The sequence below is a fragment of the Nelusetta ayraudi genome, unplaced genomic scaffold, assembly GCF_046127955.1.
Source record: "Nelusetta ayraudi isolate G7.1 ecotype Tasmania unplaced genomic scaffold, CSIRO-AGI_Nayr_v1 ptg000090l, whole genome shotgun sequence".
In the NCBI taxonomy this organism is placed as follows: Eukaryota; Metazoa; Chordata; class Actinopteri; order Tetraodontiformes; family Monacanthidae; genus Nelusetta; species Nelusetta ayraudi.
The window spans coordinates 1,070,279-1,080,431 of record NW_027466140.1 but is presented as its reverse complement, the minus strand read 5'-3'; the positions used below and the strand labels follow the sequence as shown (position 1 = coordinate 1,080,431).

At 42.1% G+C, this 10,153-nt stretch overlaps 2 protein-coding genes across 4 annotated transcripts in view; both read left to right on the top strand.

The window, feature by feature from the left end:
- Positions 1-3,261, top strand: smim32 (small integral membrane protein 32). Its single transcript, XM_076046832.1, has 3 exons — positions 1-317; positions 425-678; positions 1,033-3,261. Exon 3 carries the CDS (start codon positions 1,067-1,069, stop codon positions 1,409-1,411), a length of 345 nt encoding a protein of 114 aa, XP_075902947.1. The 5' UTR covers positions 1-317; positions 425-678; positions 1,033-1,066; the 3' UTR covers positions 1,412-3,261.
- Positions 3,262-4,252: 991 nt separating this feature from the next.
- The window catches only part of diaph1 (diaphanous related formin 1), a 74,061-nt gene continuing 68,160 nt past the window's right edge, over positions 4,253-10,153 (top strand). For 2 of the 3 annotated variants that reach the window (XM_076046803.1, XM_076046802.1), the window contains exon 1: positions 4,254-5,034. In XM_076046803.1, the coding sequence (XP_075902918.1) occupies positions 4,933-5,034 (102 nt within the window). In that variant the 5' untranslated portion in view covers positions 4,254-4,932. Of the gene's footprint in view, positions 5,035-10,153 lie in introns of all 3 variants that reach the window. The other variant, XM_076046804.1, reaches the window with a different exon arrangement.

The following is a 10,153-nucleotide window of genomic DNA, read 5'->3' as shown; positions in this document are numbered from 1 at the left end:
TATCACACAGACTCAGGACGAGGGTTGGGAGCTGCAGTGACTCGGTGCGCCCCTGCTGAGGCGTCCTCCATTAATCCCAGCCTTCGTCCCACTTCAGTCAAACTAAATCAAAAGATCTGATAGGATCGCGCGGCCGGCGCAGCATCCATCACGCGACTCTCGGCTATTATCTGGACAACAGCCGCAAACAAAGCTGCGCCAAGCTTGCAAACGGGGCAAGAGGCAACCGATGTGCCAAGCACCGCGACGCACAGCCCGTGCGTTTGTTTGTGCGTGCGGCAGTTCAGCGGACCCTCAGTCAGCTGGATCAAGTTGCGGTTAAGTCGCGTTCAGTGATTACTAGTCAGAGTGGAGCGGTTCGGATTTAAGTCACCAGTGGATTTTATTATTTTAAAAAAAAAAAAAAATGTTTTTGTTTTTTTAGGCGGCTCCTTTGACGCGCGCAGACGCGTTGATTTGATCACCTTGTCTTTAATGAGACGGTAGACGCCGCTTCGAACAGATCGCACAAGGACGGGTGGACGGTGAGGAGGGCGCCTGAAGGCATCGACCCGCCGCGTCTCCATAGAGTGTCCTCGGTGGGGCTGGTGCGGACGGAGTGGAGGACGCTGAGGAATGCGGAGCCGGGGTTTTGTCTTTGTCAGTCCACCTGCGGAATTGTTCGCCGCGCACAACAAAGTAAGCGACTTACCCTCACATAACGATTGTGTGCGTGAATTGAGTGTTTGCAGAGTCCTAAATAACACCCAGACCCCGAGGATCTTATCTGGGAGCAGTTTGCTTACTTTGTGTTGTTTTCATCATCTCTGATTCCCGATTTGCACACACCAAATTATGTCTGTCACCTGTCATTCATCGTGAAAGTAGACCCTCCACATACGAACTGCTTGTTTGTATAGGTTTGGCCAGCCAATGCAAAGCGGAGAGGATTTCTCTGCGACTGAGCAAAAACAACAACAAAAAAACAGACAAACAAAAAAGCATGACCAAGGTAAGGGAAGGTTGCAGTAATCTCTGTGCCTTCTCTTCCAGCCGACTGACGCAGCCGGCGAGCCTGCGTGGTGCCATGCTGAGGCAGATCCTGCTCAACTCCACCAACAACGCGGACTTCGACCTGGTGCTCATGGCCCAGTCCGCCACGCACAACCCCGCCTCGCTGAACGCCTCCCACGGCGGCTCCGTGAGCGTGGCCGCCCTGCTGAGGCCCACGGCGGGTCGAGGGGGAGGGGGAGGTCTGCGCGAGGGAGAACTCCACAAGCCGGACCTGATTACCTACATTGTCATGTGCCTACTGCTCTTCCTGCTGGTGCTGCTCATTGTGTTCTTCATCAACTGTCAGCTGCGGAACTCTTTCTTCGCCTCCATGCCGTATGATAGGTCACTGCGAGAGGCGCGGACCTCCTACAAATAAGTCCGATCAAAGTGGACCAACTTGAAGTGCATATCCCGCGGGGATTTTAAGACGAACCCAGCTCACCTTGAACTACTGAAGTGCAACACTGGACACACGAGGGCGCTGACTTGTCTTCTTCACCTTGGGCGTTTGAGGCCAAAAATCATCTGATAAAGCTAAACGTTACTCAACATGCCCTTGATTCCACCAAATGTGACCATCATCTCTCTCTCTCTTCAAGACAGCTCTGAAAAATAGCACTTACGATCATGGGTTGCTCTTAAAAAAAGATTATACGCGCCCACTGCAGTTGGGGAGTTGACAGTGATACTGCTGATCAAATAAGTGACTTAATATGAAATGTGGAACTATCCATCATTCCCTCTAAACCCCATTGCACTGCACTTTAGGAGCAAATGTGCTCATTCCTTTGCAGGAAAGCTCACAGATTACAGCCCACAATCATGATAATTCACTCCCTGGCAGGGCCTGCTAAGATGAATATATTTTCTTTTTCATGGAAACTCTATCAAAGAAGAAAAAAACCACAAAATTTGTATATATAATATTTTGTACATCTGTAATTTGCTGTCTGTCTTGTAGAAAGAATAAGTGCACAAGTTCTGCAATTTTGTCTATTGTAAAATGGTTATTAAATGACATACTTCAGGCCTGTATACACATAAAATATGCAAATGTACTTAAAGCCTTTTTGTCTCCACTTTGCTTGTGAGTATGATGCTGAGGCTCACTCTGACTGGAACCAAGCAATCAATCATTTCATACCTGTGCACAGGTGTACCGCAGGGACATCAACCGTTGCGTTGCACTCTCCCTTATTAATTAACCTTTCCCCCACAATTTATAGGGTCATCGCTGTGGGAAAAGAAATAAGGCTGGAGTTTACGATGAGACCTGTGCGATAAACTAAACCGCTGTCAGCCGCAGAGTCACGGGTGATGTGCATATCTTCTCCAATCTTGTTGTTGGTAAACATTCATCACATACCAGCGCTGACAGATGAGCCTCTGTAATCCTTGCCCCCAAAGATTTGCCCAAGAGGTAAGAGAGACACTGCGTTTTCAAGTACAATTTTCTTGGTTCTGAGCTGGAGAGCTGGAGAGCTGCAGTGAAAGAATCCCCCAGACAATTTATTCAATAACTGAAAAGGCTTCTGTTGAGATTTAGCATTCCGCTGATGAGAAAAGCATGGTAATTATTGTTGTCTGTGGTGCAGAATCAAAATAGGATTCTCTTCTGTGTCTTCCTGCAGTGCTGGAGTGATAATGCCTGACCTAGAATATCATTTTTTGAGTGGAATACTTTAAATGACTGAGTCAGCATTTTTAAACCAGAGCTGCACATCCTTTAAGTTCATCAATTTACCGTTATTTTTTTTTTTTAATAATCAAACTCATATCCCCAAATCTCATATTTGTGGATGCTTATGTAGTTTTATCAACAAAAAAACCTGTAAATTTTAATCTAAAATTGTTTGTATTTTCTCGACATGATTTATCCATAACTCTGGGGAAGTAAGTGCCTGGAACCACCAGGTGACGCTGTTGTTGATGAAGTTCTACTACAAGATACAACAATAGTTGAGGGCACAAGCGCATTCATTTAACACAAAATCTTTACAAAAAACAAAAGGTGTGGAAACTTGATTCACAATAAACTGGGATGAAATGAGCCTGCAAACTTTTTATTCACAGTGAGGAGGGGATTGTTGCTCATATTGACCGAAATGTAATCAATTGTGAGTGTAACACAAGCACAATCAATAGGTCACTTAGCTCCACATCCTATACATTTTCAGATATCTGAGATTGGTTAGTTTGATCGTGAAGCAGCTAGAGTTGTGCAACCACATATGTCCCAGCAGAAGTTCAAGACAGTCTTTGTCGTCTCACAGGTTCATTCCAAACCTGGCAGAGAAATATGGCTTACAGAGACACAATAAAGAACAGAACAGAGGCAATGGCTGAAGTAGAGAGGACAGATCACACAACAAGGGGTTTAATTAAGATGCACATCATTCTCTTATATGCCAAAGATGTTTTCACATTTAATGAATAACACAGGAGGATGCATAAACACTTTTCTGCAAATGACCGCAGGAAATATTATGTCCCTTGAACTGATTTAGTGCTGAACTGTAAAAATGTTTGCCTATTTCTGGTTTGGGCAATTAGTTAAACCTCATTATAGGTTGCTAGGCTGGAGGCAGGAAAAGAGAGCATTCCCTATTTAAGCAAAATAACCAAAACAATTGGGAACTAAATCTTACAAGTCATAACACTAGAATGGGATCAAATTGAAAGTACATAATTTCTTTAATTTTTTTTTATTGTTTAATACTGTGCTTCTATTGAGATAATAAACATGGTAAATGTGGTATTCAAAGTTTCTTTTTTGTTTTAAGAAGTAGTGTAATGTCACCTCCAAAGTACCACACATGAATAAATGTACAGTTTGTCCCCAGTACTCAACTGAGATTACTTGCAGATGTGGTAAACTGTTCCGGTCTGTGCTACTGACTGGTGGCGAATTAATTAACTGCACTGCTCATCTCAGATCAGAATTAACCTGCTAAATCATTTAGGCTCTTCTCATATTCATGTGTTTCAAATTCAGAACAATTGTCCAGATATACTGATCACCCGTAATTCATTCCACAAAAAGTAAATACAGTGGTTGGCGTGAAGTTAAACAAAAAATCATCCGAAAAAAAAGACAATTTACAGAAAGACTCTGCGCGCAAGAAGTTTGTAAATAAGTAGGCTTCTCTAGGCCCTTGCAGCGGCGTCACTCAAACCCTCTCAGGTAACTGAGGCTCCTCCCCCCGAGCAGCTCCAGACAGTATGTCAGAAGAGGACCAGGAAGCTCGGGGCTGACAGCCGTGCTCCCCTCGTCGCTGTCATTTGGGGGTTACGAAGTTACTTTGTTTTGAGGAAGACGCCATGGAGACGGATTCGGGGGACGCATTCATTTCGAGTGGCCCGCAACAGTAACCACCGCACGTGTTTAGTTTATTAAAACAACGGAAGTGGGAAGTGTAGTTATTTTTCTCCTCCTCGGAGACTTTACCTACTGTGGCTAAGCACGCTAGCTTAGCTTTAGCCAAAGTTAGCAACCTTAGCGCAGTTACTATCACATACTTTCCGGACGTCTCCATCAACTGTGCGAAAACTTTGGATAGAGTTACGCATGAAGCCGGGTAGATGCCCATTGATGTTGTAGAGACGCAACAGGTCCGTCTTTGTACTCAAGCGGAGGGCTTAGGGCTGTGCTTTGAATTTCCCTCCCAAAGCGAGACGGACGGACGGACGGCTTAGCGTGGGGTTCTCTCGGTGGAGTTGGCTTTATACCAACTCATTAGCTGCACTCCTGTGTGGCTAGTTAGCCGGGGACTACTAGCACAGGCCCGAGGGAACTAACTGTAGTCTTTAAAGCAAGTAAGGAAACGCTGGAGGAGGAAACGTTTGTGTTCTTGGCGTGGATATTAACTATCGTAAGAAACGGATTAAGTTGCAGACATGGAGCCCTACACGGGGAGTTCCGCCTCAGCAGCTGGTGGTACAAAGAAGGAGAAGAAATCAAAGAAAAACTATGATGATGGAGAAGGGAAGAAGAAGTTTGTGAGTATTGGCATGTTGAAACTTGCCTAACCCTTTCATGACGTCTTGGTACCTGGTCCTTAAAATGTCTGGCCATCTTCACTGCTGGTTCCTTTATCTCTTTGCCTACAGTTAAAGCGATAAACCTCAAACATACCTGTAATTATTCTCGTCCCCTGAGGCTACACAACAGGAGACCGAGAGCTTGTAATGCTAACCTACAAAGTTGACAATGTTAAAAGATACTTTTAATGGCGCGGGTCAAGGTCTGTCAAAATACAGAGGAGTAGTCCCTCCCCTGTCGCGTTATTGTGCTGCAAATGCTAAGATTAAAAAAAAAAAAAAAAAAAAAAAAAAAGTCAAAATATTTTTTAATTTCTCAAACAGTTTGAAATTTATTCATTTGCATAACCACATGCCTAACTGTCTTGGGCAAGGTGTGGCACTATTCCCCCCCTCCCTAATGTCCTCAAAGAATTCAACCACAATGACATCATTCTGTCTCACCTGGCTGTGTCAGCATTTGTCACGATGTTGTCTTGCTGGGCGAGAGGGTTGTGGTGCTTCACCAGAACTATTGCGTAATCCAAGCCCCTTGGTCACGTCTCACAACCTGTGAAAACTGATTGTGTGCGCATGGTAACTAAAGAGGAGTCACAAAGTGCTTCTGATCGCTGAGGAATTCTATACTACTCTCATAAACGTTGGGAGATTTGACTTTCTGATGAAATTTATGGAAAATATAAAAAGTTTATACCGCAGTGATATTTCACATTGAAAAGTAAGACATTTTAATATAATAATTAATACAATAATATCCCCAATTTATTGTGAGTTGCATTGGAAATCTTTTTTTTTTTTTTTAATTTTGCATTGTAGTAACCCTCAATGTAACACCACACACACACACACACACACACACACACACACACACACGCACATTATATGCGTGTGTGTGTGCATATATATGCATTTTCTAACAAACTAAATGTTTTCAGCTGTGAATTTGTACTGCATGATATGACAGCAGTGTTGATGAGCGCACAAGCTGACATAAATAAAAGTTTAGCCGAATTCTCTCTTTAATGTGTGGTGGGTCTGTCACGTCAACATACCACCGACTCTGAAATTTGAAGCCATAACAATTCTGGTTTGATCACATAGTCATGCCAAGAAATGGGTACACCGTTTGGAAATTATGTTTGGCATGTCTGACATACTGTGATGTGATCACAAAACTATGTTATCACTCACCTTATCTGGCTTCACCTCACTTTTGCATCTACTTAGATAGATCAGTTCATAATGTGTGAAGTAGAACTGTGCATTGTGTATGTGTGGTATACAGTTTTGTTGTGGTCATTGGCTCAAAATTCAAGCCTTGACAGACTGCACATCTCTGTTTTTCATGAACATTTATTGGCAGTTTCTTTCTATCAGGCATGACCTATATTTATTCCCCAAAAGATTGTTCATCATGACTGACTGTGCTTATGGTTTTCTTCTGCTTCGTATGATCTTTTCTCTTTTTAAAGAAGGGGAAATTATCAGGCCATTTTAGTGTTACTCCTCCGAAGAGCCAGTTCAGTTCCAGAGAGATATAGAAGGTCACCATCCGTGAATTTTGTTGACACATACAGCCTGGCTTGATCAAGCAGAGCAGACAGGCACAGTGCGGATTAGCTCGGGATCACTGCTTTGGGCATTTGTTTGGGACACAAGGTGAAGTCTGCAGTTTGGCCTGTAGCTCTCGGAAATGTTCAGTTGGCAGCTTAGCACTTTATTGAATTGAAAGTTTTTATAAATTTTCAGGCATAATGTAACAAGAAACTAACATCCCTCAGGTGTTTCAAATGATACATACTTTGTTGTACAAATGGACAGAAGCCCTTGCTTTCTTTTGCCTCCAAACCACTGTCAAGGATGTGTTGTAGAAGATGCATTAACATGTTCTCCCAAGGAAATCTATCAACTTTAAGCAATTAATTACATCCTATTTCTAAGAAGCACTGCCTCATCAACTGCCTTTTTTGTTTTTTGAAAAACAGCGTAAAGTGTTACCTAGTGACGTTTCAACAACTTGCAGAGGCACGCAGCAGAATAATGGTAGAGTGTAAATGTGTGGTGCACAGAGGTTTTTCTGTTTTGCATGTTTTTTATATTTAGTCAGTACAGCTTCCTGTCTACGTAAAGAATTGTGTGATTGGGTGCCAGTGAAAACTAACGTGGCTAATGTACTGAGCAATAGGTCTCTTGGCTTGAATGAACAGTCCTATTAAGGCTGAGCAAAGGAACGCAAGTGAGCCACCAGAGAGCAGAGAAGGGGGGACACAATGAAGATGGGCTGACCTAATGCACTGAGAAAAAAAAAAGTTCAACAGAGTGTAAAGGGGATTGCAGTGAATCCAAGAAAAACAAAAGTTTAAAAGAACAGCAGTGATGTCATGTACTCAAATTGGGTGTGGTCTGCAATAATAAGTTACTGCTGGTGTGACAGACGTGTCAGCCTTTGAATGCAAAGGGTTAAAAGGAAGAGTGGGTGTCGAAGCGCCCAAAGCAGGAAACTGCCAAAACGCTTGTCAATGGTCGCTGAAGCCTCTTGTGTGTCGTTTAGGCTGTGGGTGTTGCTTAATTAAATCAGCTGGCGTGACCTTTTGGATATCAGACGAAACATATTACAAAATACAAGAAAGAACCAAGTCGAGTCACGCACAGCTCAACTCTAGGATAACATAAGGTTAAGTCTGGGCAGTCAAAAGTTGACTTGCCACAGTGACATCATGAGCCAGTTCTGTGGAAAGTAGTCAAAGGGGATCCTCCCAAAGGGTGCTCCTCATTCCTGGAAATCGCCCAAAACGCTGCAGTTTTAACCTAACTACAGTTTTTTTTTCATCACACTTGGGTTGTCTTTTCAATAGTGTTGAAATGTTTCTGTGCTTTTGGAGATAAAGTTCACCCTGTCATCCACAGAAATACTATAGTGTTCGCTGTTAAAATGTATCTGTTTTAACAGCGGAAGAAAAAGAAAATTACTGGTCCAGTGTTGTTTTTGTCTTTTTCTTATTTGTATTTGTGAACTTTTAAGTCTAAAGCTTAAAAACAGTTGTTTGTTTGTTTGTTTTTTCATTTAGCAACTGTAACATCTCATTTTTCCTTATTGCCTTCTAGTGACCGCACACACATACTGTATGTCACGGTTTCCACCCTGTTCTCACTGTTTCTAAATTCTGTGGGCTTAAACAGGAAGTTGTGCAAAAATAGCAAAAAAATGCTTCCTTATTCGCCTCCATTATTGCTTACCCTTATCTTCCCCCCTCCATCCTTTCCTTCTATTTAGCCACGAGGTACCAGCGGTCTTGTAAATATCTTTACTCACTCACACAGCTTCCTCCTAATTCATTGACCGCTCAGGAGCTCGTCCAAGTTTAGAACGATGGGAGTATTCGTAGTTTGGGCGGTGGTGATGGTTGCTATGGTCGAAACAACAACAGTCAGCGTTGAGCAAGGAGTTAAAATGTCAAGACAACCTAGTCTTGGTGCAAATAGTAAAGCTCCTGTGGTAGCTATTGCACTTTGTTTTTGCAGCAACCCACTGCAGCGCCTGTGCTCACTTGCCACTCTGGCTCTAAGTCGAGTCATTTCCTCAGCGATCTAATAATAAATGGATGCAGCATGATGAAATTTCATGTCACCTATTCTTTGTCAGCCATCTTAGTCAAGGAAACAGTGCAGTGAAAAGAGGCTTTCTGGTGTGCATGCACCAGTACTAGTACTGTCCTATTATATTATTATGAGCAAAAAAATAGCTGCACGGAGGGATTTCTTGTCTGATCGTCACGCACATGAATGTTCTTGACCGTGTGCTGAACCTGTCCTGTTGCTGGCGGCCAAAGTCAGCATTACATTGTCATTCATCTTCTTTGTCTCATTCGAGTCTCCCTGTGACAGATTATACCTGATCTCAAGACAGTTTAGTGTATTTGTACACCATCACTGGCAAACACCATTGGCCATCGGAGTGTTAAGAGAGAGAATAAAAAAAGCTCACTCACTGTGTGTGAGTTGAAGTTTTGTGAACTGAAATGCAAATGTGTACATCTCATTTATGATTCTATACAGACACAATTCAGCATGATTAAAAAAAAATATTTTTTTTTAAGAGCCACCTTGAGATTGCAGGAAAACACCACACTGACTTGCTGCTTAGTTCTTCTCCCATCCACACACAAGCCATCTAAGTTGCATTGTTTTGCTAAGATCTTGACCTTTGCTAAGAAGCCAGACTTATTTGTGAGTATGTGTGTAAAAATTCTTAATTAATCCTAAATATTGGGCAAATGCGGCGATTGTTGTATTGTTTTATTTTACTGATGTACATGGATTTTACAGGCCATTTGGAACGCACCTAACATTGTATTTAGCTTTTTTCTCATGAATTATGCAACCTAAAACAGTTCCTTACAAATTATTTTTAAGGAACTGTTGATGATGTAGATGGAAAGGCAATCCAGGAAGATGTAGGTGTGTCGAGTTCATTTTGTTTTCCAGTGACCCACATGTCTCCTGAGGATACTATAGCATTGTGTGGTTCTCTGATTCTGATCTGAGTTCTATAAATATCTCTGAGTTGTTTTTGTTTGTTGTCTGCTTTTATCAGCTTTCGGGATGCAGAAAAGCAAATGCACCCCCCCCAAAAAAAAACAAAACAAAAAAAACAACAACAAAGAAAATCAACAACAAAAAAAACTAAACTAAAAAAAGACACTCCAAGTATCACTAGTACTGCTAATAGAAGTGTGATATTTATGTATCTGAAGTTTTATTCTAGTTTTATACAGCCCGTTCACCTTATTGTGTCCTTGTGTTGGTTTGTACGCATACAGGCCAGAGTCCAGTGTGCAAGTTCTGCAAGGACTTGTGAAAACGCCTCAATGTTTATTCTAATAAGTAAACCATAAAACTTAACAAAGCATCTTGAGAGGAAGCAATACCAGTCAGAGCTGTTTCCTAACATAAAAATAAAACCTTATGCAATTTGCGAATTTAGTGTTCAGGCAAGCAAACTGTTTTAAAAGAACTCTCTCTAATGATACAAAAGCAAAACAGACGTTGCTAGAAGTTGTTCTTTATTTTGGTGGCG

Coding starts and splice junctions, on each gene's coding strand:
- smim32 (XM_076046832.1), top strand. CDS start 1,067: ATGCTGAGGCAGATCCTGCTCAACTCCACCAACAACGCGGACTTCGAC.